Source organism: Lathamus discolor, chromosome 2 (assembly GCF_037157495.1).
Source record: "Lathamus discolor isolate bLatDis1 chromosome 2, bLatDis1.hap1, whole genome shotgun sequence".
NCBI classification, from domain to species: domain Eukaryota; kingdom Metazoa; phylum Chordata; class Aves; order Psittaciformes; family Psittacidae; genus Lathamus; species Lathamus discolor.
Window position 1 is genome coordinate 43135400 of NC_088885.1, and position 19698 is coordinate 43155097.

The window sequence follows — 19698 nt, forward strand, 5'->3', positions numbered from 1 at the left end:
TTACATACTGAAATATTTCATCAGTGAAGTGCCATATACAGAAAAGAAAGATGGGTAGTATTAGTGTGACTCATACATAAAAGCAATTAAATTTAGCAGGAGTGATTTTTGTATGGTACTCTTGGTTTATTTTGGGCTCATTCTTCCCATGCCAATGCTTTGCTTTCTGCATATCAATATGAAAAGATGAATCATATTTTAAGTCTTCTGCTATGAGAGGAGGAAATAGTAGTATTTGATCATTATTCCCTAATGAGACAAATATATTGCACCCTGTTATCATGCTCTTTATGGAACAGATCATCTTCAGTGCCATCACACAGCATGTACAGGTGCTCAGGCCCAGTCAGCATGGATTTATGAAAGGCAGGTCCTGCTTGACTAACATGATCCGTTTCCATGTTGTCTACCTAGTCTTTAGTAAAGCTTTTGACACCATTACCCACAGCATCCTCCTTGTGAAAACTGGCTCCTCATCACTCGGACAGGCATACTCTTCTCTGGGTATGCCAGATGGCTGGAGAGCCAGGCCCAAAGACTGGTGGTGACTGGAGTTAAATCCAGTTGGCAGCCAGTCACAAGTGGTTCCCCATGGCTCAGCTCGGTCCTGGGGCAAGTTCTGCTTAATACCTTTATAAATTATCTGGATGAGGAGATCGAGTGCACCCTCAGTAAGTTTGCAGATGTTGTCCCACCAAGTTGGATGGGGCTGTTGATCTGCTGGAGTATAGGAAGGCTCTGGAGAGGGATCTGGACAGGCTGGGTGGATGGGCCCAGGCCAATGGTGCGAGGTTTAATAAGTGCTGGCTCCTGTCCTTGGGTCACAACAACCCCGTGCAAAGCCAACAGGCTTATGGAAAAGTGGCTGTAAAACTGCTCAGAGGAAAAGGACCTGGGGGTGTTGGTCAACAGCCGGCTGAACATGAGCCAGCTTGTGCTCAGGTGGCCAAGAAGGCCAAGAGCATCCTGGCCTGTATCAGAAATAGCATAGCCATCAGGGCTAGGAAAGAGATTGTTACCCTATATTCAGCATGGGTGAGGCTGCACCTCGAATACTGTGTTCAGTTCTGGGCACCTCACTACAAGAGAGACATTGAGGTGTTGGAGTGTGTCCGAAGGAGAGCAACAAAGCTGACGAAGTGGCTAGAGAGCAGTCTTATGAAGAGCAGCTGAAGGAACTGGGGTCATTTAGCCTGGAGAAAAGGAGGCTCAAGGAGACCTTATCGCTCTCCACAGCTGCCTGAAAGGAGGTTGTAGTGAGGTGGGTGTTGGTCTCTTCTCTCAAGTAACAAGCGATAGGACAAGAGGAAATGGCCTCAAGTTGTGCCAGGGGAGGTTTAGACTGGATATTAGGAAAATTTCTTCACCGAAGGGGTTGTGAAGCATTGGAACAGGCTGCTCAGTGAAGCAGTGGAGTCACCATCCCTGGAGGTACTTAAAAGATGGCAGATGTGATGCTTAGGGACATGGTTTAGTGATGGACTTGGATAGGTTAACATTTGGACTTTATGATCTTTACGGTCTTTTCCAACCTAAACAATTCTATGATTCTATGATTATGAAAGCATCTGAAGTCAACATTTACAAGAGAAGCTTTCTGCTAAAGCACAAAGCAGCAAACTCACTCCAGAAACACTTATTACAGGCTGCTCCTGGCTCCTTTAAAGCCAAGGTCAGTTTTGTCACTAATTTCAAGCAGCCCAAATGCTACCTTGTGCATTACATGGTCTTTCAAAAGTTGTCTGCCTACTGCTGTAGGTCCCACTCACTACCAGTGCCTGTTTGCACCACACTTACTTAAGAAGAAAAAAATTAAGAAAAAATCAAAGCTGCCAAAAGCCATCCATCCTTTACCATGGTCCCAAGTTACACTACCATGAATTTTGAGAATAATAAAAGAAAACCAAAACAATTACTTAACACAAAAACCAGTGGGAAAATCCTTGTCCCAGAAACCTCACAAAGAACTAAGTAGCTTGAAAAAAAAGGCATGATGAAACTCACTATTCTCGTAAAGTAACGATCGTGCAGTTCTTCAAAAAGTAAACAGACAAAACCCAAGGAGAACGATAATGGATGTGACTTCCAGCGTTCATATTTTATAGCCACTCAGTCATTTCCGAAGAGCATCAGGTACTTAAATTGGCATAATGAAATATTGGCCCTCTGGTTTTACTTCTGAGGAGACTCTTTAGTTTTACTGTAATTTGTTCTGCTTCACTGCTTAAGAGTGGCCAAAGTTTCAGAAAGGGAACAGAAATCAAGCGATTTTCCTCCTCTGGTAATCCAGATATGCCTTTATGAATCTGAATACTATTAAATCCATAGCAGTACATGACCGATATATCAATCCTAGTATTGCAAAAAGCTTCTCTTCAACAATATGGCCATTCATATTTCTTCCTGGAAGGAATATACGGCCATTTTTCTTTTTTATTTTACTAAAACATCTGAACCAAAATTTAAAATAAAATAAATCAAGCACTGTGGTAGTAATACAAATGAAAATGTAGCATATTAATAGGACAAATTATTGGATTCTGCATTGGAATCTAATTGCAGTAAAACATAAAATGCCTTTTCAAACTATATTGCTTTTTTGGTTTCCTGCTTTGGCAGTTGGGGAAGTAGAAAACTTTGGACTGTTAGACTAAAAGCTGCAATAACATTTGCTTTGAGGACTCCTGAAGATGTCGTTGGCCTGCTCAGGAATAAGGCAGCCCAGAATTTGCCCCAGGTTTTGCTGCTACATATTATTAAGAAACAAGGTGATTTATGATTCCTGTGAAACCCTACCTCCTTGAAAGAGTTTGACTTTCCTTCTGCAGTGCAGATAGACATGCAACAGCAACAGCCCCCCTGCTCCTAGGAACAGGAGGATAAGCCAAAGTATTTGTGAGGTGGAACAAGCTGGGTAATACCAAAGCTAATGAAAGTAAGCTGTGAAATCTTACTTTCATGCAGATACTGTCCTAATAGTAACAGCAGAAAACAGGGCTGGATGTTGAAGTTTTTGTCTCACAGAAGGATTGGGTTTATCTATGCCACAGTCCTGCAAAAGCTCCTTTGGATAGATGGTACATACTGGAATAAGGTTCATTAGGTGAAAGAAAAGCATGTGGAGAAGACGTACAACTATATTATCAATACCACTCATGATCAACATCATCTTCCAGGCAGCTGCTGAAGACTTTTTCTAAGGTCAGCAGTCAGGTGAAAACCAAAAAACCCCAACTATTCATTCCCTAAATGGCACTTCGGCCGAGACTCAACAGGGATTTTCAACAGTATCTTCTGCCTTCCCTAGGGCTTCCAATGACAAGGCGTCAGCACACGAGGGATGCTGGGAAGAGGTAACAGCTGTCAGCAGACAACAGCCTCCGCAGGATTTGAAAGATGTGGGGGCAAGCATGCATTCCCAGCCAAGAGCATACACCACAGGACAGCACTGAACAATGGAAGAAGAGTAGGAAACAGGAGACACGTCAGCGAACGTGAAGGCATGAAACCTGGAGAAAACATCATACACCAGCTCCTGGTTAGCCAGTGATGTCTGGTGTTGCTAGATTAGAAAAGCAATCACAGGAGACCGTGGATGATGCTTTTGCAAAGCGGCCCTCCTGGGGCACAAGCAAATATTTCCAACAGATACCGAAGCCCAGACCTAAGCCTGCTTTTGCTAATACCACTCTGCTGAAACAGCTCAGCCTTCAGGGAAGCTATTTCAGATGTGCCCAGTGTGACTGAGGTCACAGCCTGGCGCTTGCTCTCTCACTCTCAGAAAACAAGAATTTTGATCTGGATTACAGTCTTGCTCTTTCTGGTCATCTGAAAAGTAGATGTGGGGTGTGTGTTGTTTTGTCCTTCCAGGCTCAGGAATTACTGCTGGTGCCAGACATACGTATTTACCTCTTGTACATATGCTATTGTATTTCTGTATTAAAAGAGCATTGCACCCAAATGATAGAAGAAACATCTGGGGTTTCTTTTAGATGGTGTGCTTCTGTAAATGAAGATAGATGTGCTGGTTTGCACAGCTCTTTTGGATATTAAAGTTTGTAGAAATAAGGCTACTCAATTCAGCTTCAGTGTAAATTCACTAGAGTCAGGGGGCTCTAACACACATAAATGCAGCCCTCTGTGATTCCTTTTAATTTTATTCTACACCTTACACAGATCATAAAACTCTCTGGAGCAGTGGCCATGGCTCACTTGATGCTTTTATAGAGGCTAACGCGGCATATCTCACATTCCCATCACGATTTACCAAAGCCGCCACAACTCCCCAAATGTCATTAGTGTGAAAGTCTCCCAACATGTATTCTGGGTGTATGTTTTAAAATATGTAAAAATACAAGAATGTTCTAAAAGCCGTAGTCCAATAAAGTACTCCTATTGAATGCGGCATTGAATGGATAGTGTTTATGTAATTGTATTTTTAAAAGTCTGAGCAAACCTTTCATGTGTATTTTTTGAAAGCAGGAGAAGTTGTTTTAACTGTATCTTCCAGTTATAACTGGCATTTTCTGAGACATTAATATTATTTTTGTCAAAGCTAGAGTGGTTTTTTCTAGTGCAACAGTCTCACAGTGAGGTACTAAAGTGTAGAAGTTTCCTGTTTTGCTGTTACTAGGACGAAAGTGCATAGCACGGGCTTTTTTGAAGGAGCACTCAAACTAATAATGCTGAATTACCACCTTCTTTTTCTAGTATTTTATTCGTTCTCTCCATGTCCTTTGCAAAGTGACACATAATGTGTTAGGCAGAGTGCTGAGGGCCCAATCCTGCAAGCACATGTATTTCATTTTATGCACCTAGCAGTAGCCTGCAGCAAGGAAATTAGATTACTCACAATGCATAAATCTTTGCAGCATCCAGACCTGAGATAGCATCACTCAGCAACTGAGAGCATTTAACCACCTACTTCAGCAGAGAGCCAGATGGCAATGAGAACAAAGAAGTGAGATTTATGAACATTCGCAGCCACTTTTATGCCTCTTGCTGCAACCCAACTGCCAGTCATTCCAGTGGAGCTTTACCTGAGAGCAAAATAATTATTCCCCACATCTAATTACATTATGATGATAATTCCTGTAAGACTGTGAAGCACACGCTGCGCCGCTGCACACAGTTTGCATGGGAATACTAACAGCTGTGCAACAGGTGACGATTATTCTCAGAACAACATAACTGTTCTTATTCTTGCCCATTTTCAAAAGGGGAAAGAGTAGCTCTCAACAGCTTCCTCAGCAATTCCTATTCTGTGCTGAAATATCTCATTACTCTTTTCTTTTCCTGGAGATTTTTAAAGACTAAGCAAACATAATTCCGCTTCATTTATAAATGGGATTAAAGGACGAAGACCTTTTCCTAGGAGGGAAAGCACACACCTTTTGCCAACTATCTTTAGCACCTCCTCGGACGGGATAGCACAGATGTGGGGATTCCTGTTTGGGGGATACAGTCCTGCTGGCGTGGAAGCCTTGGGGAGGGCAGAGGGACAGGTGCGCACAGGATCTTGCTGGCCACACTGATGTCTCCCCTGATACCCACTGCTGCCTCTTGTTCAAGTCACAGAGGGGCTTAGGATGCTGCTGTCCCTTGTCCCTGTCCCTCCCATCCATGACATGGCCAGGAGCAGTCGCCGGAGGTGGGGACAGGGGGTTCCCTTACCTGCACCAGGGTCATCTGGGAGCCGAGTGCAAGCAGGATCTTCTCGGTCTTGGTGGGGTAGGGGTTGTCGCGGTGTTTGTAGAGCCACTGCTTGAGCGGCCGCGCCATGTCCTGCAGCGCCTGCCGCTTGTGCCGCACTTTTCCGCCGCTCTGCCGCGCCCTGCCGCGGAGAAGGAGCGCTGAGGGCCGGGGCAGCGGGCACCTGCCCGGCCCCCCCTCCTCGAACGGGGACCCTACTCGGAGGGTTCCGCAGCCCCGGGGCGCGCCCTGCCCGCATCCATCCCCGGCCGGGGGTGCACCCTGTCCGGGGCAGCAGAGCCCGGTCGCCGCGGAGTGTTCGGGGTCTTGCAACGCCGCATCCCTCGCTCAGGAGGCGGCGATGGCAGCGGCTGCCCCGGACGCCCCGTGAGGGTCTGAGAGAGCGGACCCAGAGGGGAGGGACTGGGCCGGCGCTGGCCGCGAATGATGCTGCGGGCTCGGACGGCTCCGCTGCGGGGACTTCGAAGGGGTCCTCCGCCGGTGCAGGGTTTGAGTGTCCCGATGCTTACGATGCCCGGCATCTGCCGGGCGGGCGGGCGAGCAGGCGGTGTTTTTACAGAGGTGCTTTCCAGGGAGGGTAGGGCCCGCCCCGCACGGCCCCGGTCCCGTACCCCCGAGAGAACAGGGCTGCGGTGCGGGCTGCCCCGGAGCCAACCGAGCCCGACCGCCGTCTGAATGTTTGCTCTCGGCATCGAGCACCTCCCGGACTGCTCCTCTGCCTGCAGCCGGCGGCAAGGAGCGCTCCGGAGCAGCCGCGTGCCGTTCCCAGCGCTGCCGGCAGCGAGGCGAGGCGGCCCGCAAAGCCCGAAAGCTGACAGGGGAAAAGGTTAAACCGGGGGGAACGAAACTCAGGTACCGTTAAAAATAAATAAATAAATTCAAAAACCGCAGAAGGTTTCCTTTTGTTAAAAAAAAAAAAAAAGGCAGCTCTAAAATAAAAGCGAGGGAGCAAACCCGGGGCATCAGCGGGAAAACCCAGAGCAGGGCTGGAGCCGGCAGCGAGCGCGGCGGACAGCGCTGCGCGGACCGGCGCGGAGGCTCCGGGAGGCGGCAGCTACCGGCGGCGGCGGCAGGGGGCGCCACGACGCCGTGCCGAGACGAGCCGAGCTGTGCCGGGTCATGCCGGGCGGTGCTGTACGGAGCCCAGCCGAGCTATGCCGTGCCGTGCTGTAACGAGCCCAGCTGCGGTCGCTGCCTCGTCCAGGGCTCCCTCGGCAACCCAGCTTGGCCGCGACCGGCTGCTAATAACATTTCGATGCAACATAACCTGCTCGTTCTACCAACGAGCACCGCCGTTAAAAGTAGGAGCTGATGCAATCATTAAGGTGGAAATTCGGCAGTAGAAGCAGCTCCTCGGGGTTTCTGCCTCCTGACTATCCTCCTTAGTCTTTAGTTTATAAAGGTGACCCGAAATGTCCGGTCCGAGCTCGCCAGTTTAACCGTTCGAGTTAGGGCTGACAAGGCACCGGAACTAACACGTCCTCTCTGCTCACCACCCATTTCACCTGTTCCAGCACACAAAAAACGAGCAGCAGGCGGCTCAACCTCAGCTGCCTTTTTAGCAAAACCGATCCCAAGATCACCCTGCCCAGCCCTTGACTGGCATCGCGCTAGTCCGTTTTAAATCCCACCTCGGGGAACGCACCGACAACGCAGCTCCCTCCCGTCGTTCGCTCAGCGCGCTGCAAACCCGCGGGACGGCGGAGAAAGTGCCGGGAGCCGCGCAGCGCCTGCCCGACTCGGCCCCGACCGCGAACTGGCTGCTTCTGCCCCGCCGGCGAGGTCGGCCCCGCGGCCTTCCCGACCACCAGGTCTTAACGTTCCGCCTTGCCCCCGTATTGTGGGGGATTTAATTACATAAGGCGCCCGATCATACCCGACAAGCCTCTGTTTCCCCGGTCTGTTTTTGTGTAGAGGCAGAGAGGGGAAGGTCAAACACCGCAGGACAGGAGCGCTCTGTCTGGCACATTCCAGCCCAATCGGACGCCTCTGCATCACCTATTGCCGGAATTTCCCACCATAGAGCTGTGGAATGAGAGTCCCAGGGAGAACGGACCCGGGGACGTGAGGAGAACCCATCTAGAAACCCATCTCGCAACCCCAAAACGGGGCCGGGGCGGCCGGGAGCGCCGGCAGCGGCACGCACGGCCGCCCCGCGGAGCCGGTGCACGGCGCGGAGGCGAGCGCTCGTCATACCCCGTCCGCCGGTTGCGCAGGCTGAGGCTCTCCTTGATGGACGGGCTGTCGGGGAGCAGCACCTCGGCGTGGTGCGGCCCCTCCACCACCCCCACGTAGGGCCGGCCGCTCCGCTCCCGCTCCTTGGCGTCCTCCTCGAACAGCACCTGGCCGCTGAGCTTGCTGAAGACGATGGTGTTCATGGTGGGAGGCTGGGGGCCGCCGTCGGGCTGGCCGCCGGCTCCAAGGTGCGGGAGCTCGCTCTGCGCTGCGGGGAGGCGGCAGCGGTCACCGGGCAGCCGCGCCGAACCGCCGAGACCCGCCCGGGGAGACCGGCGGGGGGGCAGCGCGGAGGCACCGGGAGCCGCCTGCCCACCCACGGGGGGGGAGCAGCCCGCCCCTCCCACGGCCCGGCCCGCTCCCACTCCCCCCCCCCCCCCCCAGCCCCGGTCCGCTCCCGCGGCCCGGCCCGCTCCTTTCTCGCTCGCCCCTCACCGCCAGCCTCCGCCGCGCTCCTCGCTCCGTGTCGCAATAGTTCGGAGCGCGGGTTTTCCGTTGGGTTTGGTGTTACTCTCTCCCCTGCTCTCTCTCTTTCCTTTCTCCCCCCCTTTCCCTTCCCCTCCCCTCCCCCGCAATGGTTTTCCCCTTCCCCCTCCCCAAGGGGGGAGGGAAACAAGTTGTTTTTAACGACCACCGAATGCGCAAAGCCGCCCAGCCACTCACGCTGCCAGGGTCGCCGGTCCCCATTCCCTGGGGAGGGTGGCAGGCCCGATGAGGGTACCCCAGAGCCCAGCGAGGGCACGGCCCCCGCCCGGGCAGCGCGGCGTCGGGGGGCGGTGCGTGGAGGGGAGGCAGGAGCGCGGCGAGGGGAGCCGAGCGGACGGCAGTGCGCGGCTGGACAGTCCCCGGTGTGCACGGGGAGTCCCCCGGGAAAAGTGGCTGAGGACACCGGCTGGGGTCACGCTGCCAGCGAGAGAGACCCCCGTAGGGGGCGCGGGGTGGGCGCGGGGCACTCCCGGCTCGGCAACGGCAGCGTGGGCAGCCGCAGCCCTGCGCCGCTCATTAACGCTGGCGTTTAATGAAGGCGAACCAGGAAACATCCCCCCCCACCCTCTTCCGTCTTCTCTTGTGTGTGTGTGTGTTCCCCCCTTACAAGGTTATAAATTAGACCGCAGTCCAAGCCGGGAGACAGCCCATTCCCTTCAGCATCCCCGGCGCGGTCGGCGCGCTGCCGCGGAGACGCGATGCTCGGTGGCCGGCGAGCTCTGAGTGCACCCCTGGCCCGATCCTACGGATGTGCCGCGCGTCCACTGGCCCCTTGCTGCCCTGAGGCGCAGCAGCCCGGCCCCGGCTCCGCCGGGCTTAACACTTCGGTTACTGTGCGCAGAAACGAAGAAGATGGCCACAGTCAATATTTACAAGGATGTAATTCAGACGTTATTTGACCGCCGCGGGTGAGAGGGGCGCAGCCGTCTAAGCCCGCGGGCCGGCGGGACGTGCGCGGCGCGGGCTCTCCTGCGAGCAACACCCCCACGGCACCTCGCTTCCTTGTGGGATCCCTGTCCCCGTCCTGGTCTCCAGGCTGGGGACCACTTGACCCCAAAGGACCCGAGTCTGCACAGCCGCTACCGGCTTTATCTCTTCCCCTCTCCATCACCTTGGCCTCATTTCCTCCCGTGCTTCCACACCAGAGAGGCCACAGCGGAGGGGTACGCGGTTCTGCGCGGCCCTCGGCGCTGGAGCGGTGGGACGGGCGGGCTGGAGGCTGCCGTCCTCCCGGCTCCGGAGTGGCGGCGCTGGCAGGCACCTGCTACAGCCCCTGCCCCGGGCACCTCCGCCCGCAGCCGCCTGCCCCCTCCCGGGCTCTGCCGCTCGGTTTCTGCCCCCCCCTTGGAGTGCTTTCTGTGACCTACCCCTCTGCCTGTACCCCTCCGTCACGGCCGCTGTCTGTCACATCACACAGCCACAGGCGCTGGGAAACGGGGTCCCAGGAGACAGGTACCCTGGAGTCGGCCGTTACCGACCCGATTGTTATTTCTCTGGTTCCAGAAGCTAACTCAGAGGCAGGTTAGGGAAGGGCAGTGTGCTGAGGATGTCCCATCATTAAGGGACAAACCCCTCTATCCCCAGGACGGGAAAAAGAAACCCGCAAACAACTTGTCACCAGACCCCGACCGAAAAAAACAAAGGAAAGAAATGAGTGTGAATACAGATGGTTTCTGAACAGCCTGTGCATCCCGCGCTTTCACGGGCTTTGGGGCAAAGCCTTGTGCAAGGCTCCTCCACAGTGCATGACCTGGCCAGAGAATTCAGAAACAGCTTGAGGGGGAAGGGGGACACGGGGACAGCGTGGGATGAATGCCTCTGTGCGAACGTGCGAACATATTAGGAGCTTGCTGCAAAATACCCAGCCGTTTCCATGCCCAACTGAACTATTTATGACCTTGGAAATACTGTTATTACAGCAAATAAAGACTGAGGAAGCCTTGATCAAAAACAAGCTCCTCAGGGCTCCTGCTCACTCCAACAAAATATGAAGGTGATCTCAAGCATTTGCAGCCTTCAGACAAGTATTTGCCCTGTTGTGTTCCCATTCCCTGCTATTAGCCCTTCTGGCACAGCAGGGGTGAGCCCCTCTGGCAGGGCAGGCACAGGCTCTGGCTTGCAACTCTCCGTGGGAGGCACAGATGGGGTCTCTGGGGACCCTGCAGGCTGAGGCAGCCACTGAAGCAGGGTCAGACCATGCACTGGCAGGGTGCAGAGCAGGTGCCCTTGGAAGAGCATCCGCTCCTGCCTACCTGTCATGGTGGGATGGATGTCCATTCCCTATGTGATGGCCCAGGAGGAATCAAGAAGGCAAAGGTAACCCTCTCCTGTGCCTTCTGATCGTGGTGCCACTTGGCCGTGGGTTCATGAGATCAGTGCCTGTGCTCAAGTGCCTGTCCTCAAGGGCATCTGTGATCCCCAGGAGCAATGGAGGTGCATGTTGCCTGCCCACCTGCCCAGTGCCAGGCAGGCTATGTGCAGCCAGGGCAGCAGGTTCCTGAGGGCCTGGCAGATCCTACACCCGCACCCTGAATAAATCACAGCAACAAGAGCCGAAATCAGCATTTGGAAAGCGGCTCTGGAAAAAACCAAGTGTCTGCGTGGGGCAGGCGCTGCCAAGCGCGGTGAGGCAGCGGCAGGAGCAGTTGGCACCGCGGCGCCTTACAAGCCTCTAAAGCAGCGAGATCTCCCAAATCATCACATGTAAATCTCACACGCGCCCGCCCCCTCCATATTTTATTACTTAGATCACAGTTGAAAAGCTTAAATGAAAACAGGGTTTCTATTTCCAGAGCTTGTTTAACATCGCAAATGTGATACAAACTGTGGGCTTCATGTTTTTAATTAAGGTTACTTACCCAGCCATGCACGGAAAAATAAGTCAATAGCTGCTGGCAGCATACCACGGCCTGCAGCCGGCTCCCCTAAGGATGGTGCAGCACCAAAGGATGGGAACACCAGGGGCTCCCATGCATCCCTCAGTGGGCCAGGCTACTGGGGTGCAGGGGGGCTTTGGGCACCTGCCGAGCTGTAGCTGCAAGAAGCTTCTTGCCAGTCTCTGCAATACCCCTCTCGCAGGCCATGCCTGCGTGTCCAGCCTCAGGCAGCTGGTAGGCCAGGCTGGCATGCCAGAAAGTGGCAGGAAGGCACCTTTCCAAGGGATATCGTGCAGAAAGAGCCTGCAAGTGGTGCTCATGGGCCTAATCTGTCTCTCTGGAGGAGCCAGGAAAATATCAACCTTGTTGTCAGGCTGAGAGAGAGTTTCCTCCTGAGGCTGCAGGCAGTGGAGCTCCCCAGTGACAGCCATGCTCCAGCCAGTGGGGTGGCTGCAGCCCCAGCCCAGATGCTGGCGGTGGGCAGATGCCCCTCAGGGCCTGGCTGGCACTGATGGGGCAGGCTGGAGTGCTGCTCTCCCTGCTCTTCCTTCCCTGTCCAGGAGCAAGGGAAAATCCAAATCCAGTTCGGTAGAGTCCCATCTAAATGCAGTCCTTGTTCCTGGTTTGCACTCACAGCAAAACGTTGCTTTTGTCCCTGCTTCATGCTCTGGTTATTTTTTAAACAAGTTCAGCAAACATTTCCATTCTCACAGCTCCCCCCTCCAGCTGCAGATTCCTCCACAGTAAACATATATGTTTGAAATTCGAAGAATTTCCTCACATCCCTGGTACACTTTGCGCTGTGGCATGCTGGGTGGCTGAATAGCTGCAGCATGTACCTTGAAGGGGCTGAGAAGTCGGGTAGGTGAGAAATTGTTTAGGATTACGCAAAATGATGTGCTATCTGCACTGCAAAATAGCCACACTCGCAAAGGAGAGCAGCTGCAGAGCCCTGTTGCCATCCATAGCAGCAGCCTGGTCCGCTCTGAGCAAAGTCCTGAGGTACACATAGACAAAGATGAACCTGCTTAACCGAATTCACTGAAATGGTGCCTAAAGGGGTTTGCTCTGCTTCTGTGGGCAGCCAGAGCCAATAGAGCTGCAGCCTTAGCAAGGGCTTTTCCTGCTCAAATCACTCAAGACCCCAAAAAAGCACTGGGGTGAAATGAAATAGGAGTGAAGTTAAATCTTGTAACATAGTGTTAAATATAATCCTAAGGAAGCAAGAAGACCTGCCCCACTTGAACACTTCACAGGACCCATTGCCTAGAATTGCCCATCTTACAGTAAGGAGGGCTCAGTCCTCCATCCTTAGGAGCAGTGCTGTCATCATACTGGGCATATGACATCTAAGAGGGGAGATAATTATGTTGGTCTACCAGAAAGCAGAGATAGTTGCCACCTAATTACAGGCCTTTTTGCATGCAAAGTGTTGTGGAAATGAGCTTTGGAAGGTTTCCCAACAGCAGTGAAGGAGCACCTGAAAGGTGAAATGTGTCCTTATTTTTGTCCTTATTTCTCTTCTTTACGGACACTTGTTTTGGAGGGTGTGCTGAAATGGAAACATGCGTGCAAGGAGCGAACACGCCAACATCACATGTGACCATCCTTAAGGCAGCTTTGCTGGTGGTGCTCAGCAGGCAATAAATACTGTCCAGCTGCAGGGACTGTGGGAAGCAAGGAGGCAACAACAGTAAGGTGAAATGGAGAGGCTGTCAAGAGGACATCCTGAAGCCTGGCAGACATGACTGTTAACCAAACCCTGGTTTCATTTCCAGGTCCAGCAAGACTAGACTGAGGTAATATTATAGTCCCTAGCTCCAGTGTAAGACAGCATAACTCGTGTATTTCTTTACCATTTAAATCTGGGAAGAGTGTTCATTAAGGGAGCTGGTCTGCTGTCCATAGGCTGCTGTCTGGTCCATCCACTGCTTTCTGGTGGATGCTTTCAGACCTCTCCTGATGAGAAAGCCGAAAACAAGAACTGCGCCAGGGAGCAGGTGCCTCTTCGGGAGCATCAGCAGGCAGTGCTGCCCCCTGTTTCTGCTAAGAGGCAGGGGGCCCTGTGGGGCGGCCTGCCTGGTGACACCCTCAAACTGGATATAAAGCACTGGGGCTAGTGGCACTGAAACCAGCCGCAGACCTAAAAAATATTCCAACCCATAGATGTTGCTTCATCTGGGAGGGTGGAGGACCCGGTTCTGTTCTGCATCTTCTTGATGTGTTTTGTCCTAAGAATTAATAAACAAAAACATAACTCCAGCCAAGAGCTAGATCTCAGTCCTTTCTAATTCCATGTGAACCCTCTCCCCGCCGCCCTAAAGGGTCAGAAAAACAAGCGTCTGACTGGTTCTCAGGAACTTTATTTTATCGCCCCGCTTTGTTCCACCTCCATTTTTCATTGCATTTTTTAGATTTCCATCCCCTGGGCCATGTAAAACAAAGCACCTTCCATAGGGCCACTGCTGTGCTTCAGCTGCTGCATGCAGTGGCCATGGTGCTTGCAGGAGCTATGTTTTCCTAGGGCTCTTTAATGCGAGCTCTGTCTGGACTGTGACCAGCCACAAGGACAAAAACGCTCCAGAGAGGGGCCAGATGCTTTCCCTGGGAATGACAATGGTGTGTAACCAAGTGTTAATTAGGGGGAAAAGTGAATAGCAGGGGAAGCTCCGCAGTTCTGTCTGGGACAGGGTTAGTAGCTCAACATCAGGCATCTTCCTCATTAAGCTTCATTCACATGTGTTTATCATTCTCCATTTCGTCCTCTTAGGACCTTGGCGGGATGTGTGTGTGCCCCACAGGAGACCCTACTCATGGCTTTTATGGCCCACCTGGCTTTTTCAGTTCTCTGCCCTCCATGGAGTCAACCTCTGTGGGCTGTTGCAGTCTGCACCATCCCTCCTCTGCTTCTCATTTTCACTTAACCCTAAGGAATATAGAGCCAGAGACTCAAGCTTTAAATATGTACATGAGCCTTTGCTTCTGTGCAAACAGGAGCTGAAACATCCCAAAAGAGGCTGATTTTCTTAATTATGTATAATGTATCAATATAATAAAAATCAGTAATTTTGCTGTTACATATATTTTGTTCTTTTCATAACCATGGTTTTTTTTTTAACTGAGTTTTAAAATCTTTATTTAATATTCACTGAGGAAATTCACATCTTCAGTGCCTTTACTGGCCAGGGAACGATTCTGTTTCATTTCATGTAGTATCTCACATGGCTGATGTCTGCTCTGCATTTGGAGAACGAATGTGGATTTGTTTGGGTTTAACATTAATGATTGCAGGCCGCATTGCAGAAATCACTGCTTTGAAATGTTAAGGATAAATGTTGAACAGTTGATAACAATAATAATTATAATTCTAATTTTTCTTCAGCCACCTGTGCAAAAATAAACACTGCACTCTGTGTTATTGAATTCCCTACTATTTATTCCTGTTTTCCCATCTAGCTTCCCTGGAAAGCATAAAGTCAGGTATTTTTACCACAAATATTCTTCAGTGTTACAGACATAGTGGTCAACCCATGACTTTAAATAACTATCTCACACATACGTGCGAGTAAAGGCGGTGCAGTAATGCACAGGGACCCTGCAATTCATGTGTCATCTGCCTGGGGCCGGTCCCCTGGGAATTACTTCACCAGCCCAAACTCTGGACCATTCCAAATACCCAAAACTGTGAACCAACTCGGGAAGGTGAGGAGATGTGCATGGGCTGAGGGGATGGAAGGGGCAACTGTGGGGGGCTGGCTCCATTCCCCACTCGAGCCACATGCGGTTTTGTGTGACCTCGAGGATTTCACAATCCCCGTGCCTCGCTTCTGCAGCTGTAACATGGGAATAATAACGCTTCCTCCCCTTTCTCTGCTTCCCACTCTGCTTTTGGCACACAGCTAATACAACGGGGCTTGATCTCAGTTGGAATCTATCAGTGCTACTGACATGTTAATAATACCAGCAGAAACGTTTCCTCTTTCCTTTGTACTGACAAAGCTCTGAGCAGGGTAGCAGCTCCCAACGCATCAGCCCAGAGTGTATTCACTTTCAACCCCAAATCTGAGGCGTTTTCCGGAGGCAAGACAGAGAGGATACAAGATTCAGGCTGACTTTTAGGATTTTAAACAGGGAGAAGTAGTCATAACATGCTTCAGTTTGATGGCCCTCCAGTTTTTGCATAAAAAACCCTCTGAAATATCCTCAGCCTCTTGGCTGCTTGCACAGCAGAAAACCGTGTGCGGTTGAGTCGGGGTTTCGATGATTTCGATTTCGTCTAGGGGCTCCACCAGTAGCTGTTGGGTCCTGGAGAGGACAGGCAGAGTTGGAGCATGTTGCCTCGGCAACATGGATGCAATTGAGGGGATTTTGCATCTTGAAGGAAAACCCCAAAGTTACTGCCAGTTTCTATAGAAGGGTCGATCCGCAGGGTCGGCACCCAGAGCTGCTTGGGAAGAGCTCCCTCCAGCACACAGTGTCCCCCTCTCTGGCTCTACTCAGGAGTCACCCAGTAGTGAGCTGGTTTCCTTCAAAGGAAGCCTGAGAAAATCTGAGGATAAAATAGGGTTATGGAAAGATATTTCTAAAGATGACTTGCGATGAATGTCTGTGGCCTGAGTTTGAAAATCTCCTTCCTTATTGCGTGCAGTCACATAACATCTTCCCAGTTCCTCCAGCTCTGACATAATTGATAATTTATAAATCTCTTGTGATTTAGAAGTTTTCTTAAAGTTTTTCCAGTAATAATAAATGTGTTTATTCAAGCAGGCTAAAAAGTCGGACTGATCATACTAATCTGTTTAACCAGTGCTGATAGCTGCATTATCTCCTTTTTAAGAGATCTGAAGTTAAACCTCTGTAAATAGTTTTAAAATACACAAATGCTATTTTAGCAGAAGCTAGAGCCAAAGACTCAAAATGCAGTTTGGCTTTGATAGCTATTGCCAGCCTCAAATGTCAATACCCATGGAGAGGCACAAACTCGCACTCTGTGCTTTCTTGCTTGTGTAGAGAATGGATTGGTTCTCTCTCCAAGGTGCAAAACATGAGGTGTAGCAGCATAACTCATGTACAAACCGTTACTATTTATTATTGGTGAGGCTGAGGCATGCAAGCCAGCAAAGGAAATAGCTGGCACATCTTCATTAATTCCTTCTGGTTCTAAAGTAAGTAGTTTTCAGGAAATAATTCTCCAAGACCTTGGCTACACACACAGTGTATTTATTCGGAGTTGGCAGGGGCACCAGAATCCATATAGTTCATAGAGCCCTCGTTTCTTTGGATCCTGAAGGTGTTTGTCAGAAATGATTTTTAGACAGATTAGAGCCACACACATACACGGTAACAGTCCTGCGACACTCGCTGGTGTCTTCAGACACTTTAGGTTTAATCAGAGCCCCCATCCACCCTATGAATAAGCTTCAGAGATTCCTCAGTGACATTAAGGGTTATTCTGAGAATGAGGAGGTATCCACCTCTGCATGTTAAATGAATATTGGTTTTGCAGGGATTTTTTTCCTCCAAGTTATTTGAATATAAGCATTATGTTTTCTTCTACGTTGTGACTATTTGACTTGTGACCTCAGGAATACTTTTCTTGCTGCTTTGAGATCTAGCCATGACTAAACCCAGAAATTTAGAGATATATATTCAGACCTTTTTGTCTGAAAAATGGACTGAAATCTTGAATATCAGTCTCTCTCATGAGATGTCCTGATTTCATGCATTACAGCAGGGCCAGAAATAACATGAGAACAGCTTTTCTCACAGTATTTCGGTAGTTCTTTTCTGGCTATTGCCAAAAGCAGGATGTGAGGACACGTACGAACATTAAAGTAAACTCTTATTAGAATAGTTGAAGTTCCTTTTGCATTGTGGTAAAAATTTGTGTCAATTTGTATTCTATTCAGACTGTTTCAACCCTTTCAGCATTTTAAAAACCCGTCAGTGTTTTTTCTTAATAAATCATTCTGTTTGTGAGCTTGAATGGGATTTGTGGGGTTTCATCTGGGTTTTTTTTTTTTTTCTTTTAAACATAGGCCAAGAATATGACAAAGTGCTCAGACCCAAATTGCGCATTTGATTGTATCCGTAAGTGTTGGCTATCCCACTGGCTATCCCATTGGCTTTGCGGGCATTCCTTCTTTGTGTAATTTTAAGCATCCAGTAAGTGTGTGCTGGATTGGGGCAGAAGCTGCCCTCAGATGTCTGGGGAGGACTGCAGCTGGCATTAGTGGGGATGTGCCACAGGGCATAAGGACAAAATCAGTTTCAGGTTTGCACAGTTATATTGTTTCCTTCAAAGCTGTCAACAAATTCAGGTGCTGGTCACCTCGCAGTGTTTCCACAGTTACCTGCTTCAGCTGCCAGGGTAAAAACAGGGAAGAAGCACGAGCACAAAGCATGGTTGCAGCCTGCTCCCATGTGTAACTCCTCTGGCGTGGGATGAGCCCTGGGCAGGCAGCCTTGGTGGGGCCAGGGCAGATGGTGGTACCTACAGCTGTGAAGTGCTCCTGCCTCTTTTCAGACCGATAGTCTAAACGTGTGCTCTGCCCAGACAGGGTCTCCAGCTGCATCAGAGTCGCGGTGGCATCAGTCAGACTTATGGACCGTTCTGTGGAGTGAGGCTTTCCGGATGTTTGAGCATGGGTGCTTCACATGGAAAAGATGAGGGGTAATGGGTACAAGTCTCTCCTGGGCACATTCCAACTGAACACAAGAGGAAAATTTTTTACACTGAGAATAATCAGACACCGGAATAATGTCTCCAGGAAAGTGGTGGATTCCACAATACTGGACACTTTTAAAATTCATCTGGACAGGGTACTGTGACATCTAGTCTAGGTCATGCTTTGTCTAGAAAGGTTGGAGCAGACAATCCTTGAGGTCCCTTCCAAATGGGTATTCTATGATTCCTAGGGTGCAGCAGAGGTCAGCTAAGCCCTATTAGACTTTAACTTTTCCATCAGGCTGAAGCAAGGCATATCCCAGCTTGTTTTAATAGACCAGGTCATTCCTTGCTTGCCTGTGTTTCCTCTTCACCAGTTCAGTAAAGAAAGAAACATGTGGATGTGGTGAGCAAGTTGTTCATGCAGCATCTGCAGGAGTACTCACTAACACTGGCAGGCTTTTGCTGATGAAGAGCCAGGCACCTTGCCCATAGAGACTTCAATGGGAGGGAAAGTGAACAGAACCTTGGACTGCCCACGGCAGCAGTGGAAGCCCAGATCTCCTCAGCCGGTCTGTTCACTAGCGGCTAACCCCAGATCAGCACAGATCCACCAGGGGTTGGCCTGGTCTTCTTAGGAAAGCTGTCACCTCATCAGATACTGGGTAGAGTTGGGTCAAACCACGACTACACGTACAGGGGAGACCTCTACTGTTCTGCTGAGACTCTCACTGAGGACAACTGAGGTATTAGAGTCATACTCCAGATGGGTAAATCAGAGCCGTGAACTGCTAGGCCATTTACAGGATCTAGTTCAGGGTTGGTGGATCCTGGCCTGGGATTATGAACCACAGGATTTCAAATCGAGAGGGGACTTCAGGAGCAGCCAAATCCTAGCAGAGGGTTCTTCTCTTCACCTTTCTCCAGACAATGACACCTGGCTACAAATCAGTGGAGTTGAAAATCAACCTTCTTCTCAACATCTGTTGCTCCTCATACAGTGCTCTGTAATACCTGCCTCCACTGGTTGGGATGCAGATACCTGGGGTGGAACAGATGGCCTTTTGCAGTGTGCAAGTGACACACTGCTGATTTTATTGCAGAAGCCCTTGAGGAAGACACCCTCAACAGCTGCTGGTCCTCCTGTTGTTCAGAGAGCTCAACTGTGAGACCTATTTCAACGCTATCACAGCCAGTGTCCTGTGAAAGGCTGTGACGGAGGTGCCTGCGCCCCCTCAGAGAGTCTCTCCAAAGAAAAAGGACTTCAATTCATGCCTGTGTTTATATGGGAGACTCTCCATGGATTCAGCCATAAGGTCCCGGTTAAGGTAATTCTGTTTGGCAGCAGCACTAGTTTGCAATGAACATTTACAAACCAGCCAAGGGATATAATTGCTTACATAAATGATCCAGCTTTTTAAGATTCTTACCCGTGGGGCTGCTTCAAGTAGCCCTCATCCCTCCTCCCTTGGATGGACTCTGCAGCCTTGGACCAGGTGGCTGATAATACAGAAATGCTCCAAATGCCTGGAAAGGACACAGTCGTGTCAATCGTCTCCATTGAAGGTAGCAGTCACAAACACATGGGGTTGCCAAAATCCTCTGGCTAGTTCCAAGAAGCCTTCATTTGTTTGTATTGCTAATCTACCAGAGTCTGAGACTGCTCGGAGAGATATCAAGCCTTTCGTAAGCTTTCTTTCACACTGCTTCTGTTAGGATCTG

The 19698-nt window shown here is 50.5% G+C and overlaps 1 protein-coding gene across 8 annotated transcripts in view; it reads right to left on the reverse strand.

The window, feature by feature from the left end:
- MKX (mohawk homeobox) overlaps window positions 1–8949 on the reverse strand; it is a 49497-nt gene extending 40548 nt beyond the window's left edge. For 3 of the 8 annotated variants that reach the window (XR_010609938.1, XM_065666640.1, XM_065666646.1), the window contains exons 1-3: window positions 8611–8949; window positions 7909–8150; window positions 5674–5833 (exon numbers count right to left, since the gene is read on the reverse strand). Coding sequence is in view for 7 of the 8 variants with exons in the window: in XM_065666640.1 (XP_065522712.1) it covers window positions 5674–5833; window positions 7909–8150; window positions 8611–8634 (426 nt within the window). In the remaining variant the exon portion in view is untranslated. Of the gene's footprint in view, window positions 1–5673; window positions 5834–7588; window positions 7863–7908; window positions 8256–8382; window positions 8469–8610 lie in introns of those variants that run through there. The other 5 variants (XM_065666642.1, XM_065666644.1, XM_065666643.1 and 2 more) reach the window with 5 other exon arrangements.
- Between the last annotated feature and the right edge of the window lie 10749 nt (window positions 8950–19698).